Consider the following 1,541-nt stretch of genomic DNA (forward strand, 5'->3'; position numbering starts at 1 on the left):
TTATTCAGAGGTTTGTCATGCTTACTCCAAGAATAAATTAAGCATTCCCATTATCAAATATTTAGGGCTTTATTTAAAATTCTTTTTTGTGTTTGTAGTAATTCATATTCAGGCAGATTCCAGGCCCTCAAAGCAGCATGAATTCATTTTTTTAAAGGGGTTTGTAAAAAATAATCACTTTACTCAATATTATAGTTGTAGAAATGAAGTATATTTTCTTTAAGAAATTAAAAAAAGAAGAAGAAAATGCCACTTAACATCGTTGGTATGTCACCATAGGACAGCAGGAAAAAATACTGATAAGCTTGTCTCTTTGATACCAAGAAGACATTCTAGTCCAAGCTATAATACGCTTCCTGCGTTTTCACTAGATGTTTCTTTTCTGCTGCTTTTCATCATTTTCCATATTTCATATCAGAGGACTGGTACAGCCTTGAAAACTTCATTAGCAGGAGCAAATTCAGTATCCACCGATTTCTTCTCAGAAGGCACTCTAACCCATCAGATAGCCCGGCAGTTTCATTCTCATGAATACTCTAGCCATGAAAAAACTCAATAGGACACAGATGAATCCAATGAATAGAAGGAGAAATCTATTGAGTTTGGGAATGTTTGGTACATTGGATCGGTCCAGGATTATGAAATTTAAACCTCCCATTGTAAACAGGAAGCTGGATGTGAGTCCTTCCATAATATATTGTCCATTTACTCTGCAGGCCAAGAAAGCTACTGGTCTCTGATGCCCACGTTCATCAGTCATGGAGCTGACACTTGGAGTTTTGACCAAAACATCATAAATGATTCCTCCAGTGATGAGGAAGTAAGACACCACCAGCAGAGCGTACACTGTCATGGCCAACAGCATGTGCACCCAGGGTGGCTTCTTCAGCTTCAGGATGGGACATTCGAGCACTAAGAACAGGACTCGGTACAAACTCTCCATGTTGGTGGCAGCAGGGTCAGCTGTTGGCCGCCAGCCCCACGCGCCACCCGGGAACAGGCATGAATTCATTTTTAAACCAATTTCCTTGGTTTGCAGAAAGGCAGAGAAAGTCCAAACTCTTCCCGTAATGACATTTTTCTCATTAACAAAGGCTTTTAAATAAATCTACTTCTGTTTTCCTAGTAAACCTAACACTTTTAATATGATGCTTACTTCAATTTCTAAAAAATCTGATACAAAAGTTAGTGTGGGTTCATCAACCTACCCTGGCCTCCTCTTCACCTATTTAGATTCTTCTGTCCCTTATAGAGGAAACTCCCTTATCACCACCACCTCCCAAAGGCCTCTGCTAACTCCGCTAGGTTGGAATAGGTGTCCTTCCAACCTGCCATTACAGCATCCTAGGGAAAAGCTCTGTGGTAGCATACTGCACTATGACAATAATATCTTTACATGCTTGTGTTACTTATAGAAAGTAAACCCCTGTAAGGCAGGAATCTTATTCGCCTGTTAATTGCATTTAATAAATACTTTTGGAGGAAAGGAAGATTAAAAAAATCAAATACATTTCCTTTCCTTCCCTTCCCCTTTCCCCTTC

The 1,541-nt window shown here is 39.5% G+C and overlaps 1 protein-coding gene across 1 annotated transcript; it reads right to left on the bottom strand.

Moving 5' to 3' along the window:
- Positions 1 to 320: 320 nt before the first annotated feature.
- Positions 321 to 977, bottom strand: LOC309803880 (oligosaccharyltransferase complex subunit OSTC-like). Its single transcript, XM_082620719.1, has one exon. It carries the CDS (start codon positions 941 to 943, stop codon positions 494 to 496), a length of 450 nt encoding a protein of 149 aa, XP_082476845.1. The 5' UTR covers positions 944 to 977; the 3' UTR covers positions 321 to 493.
- Positions 978 to 1,541: the final 564 nt, after the last annotated feature.

Source organism: Mesoplodon mirus (genome assembly GCF_964341445.2).
Source record: "Mesoplodon mirus genome assembly, chromosome: 5".
Lineage (NCBI taxonomy): Eukaryota > Metazoa > Chordata > Mammalia > Artiodactyla > Ziphiidae > Mesoplodon > Mesoplodon mirus.

What these genes read in the sequence shown, in the direction of transcription:
- LOC309803880 (XM_082620719.1), bottom strand. Translation starts at nt 943, where the DNA reads ATGGAGAGTTTGTACCGAGTCCTGTTCTTAGTGCTCGAATGTCCCATC.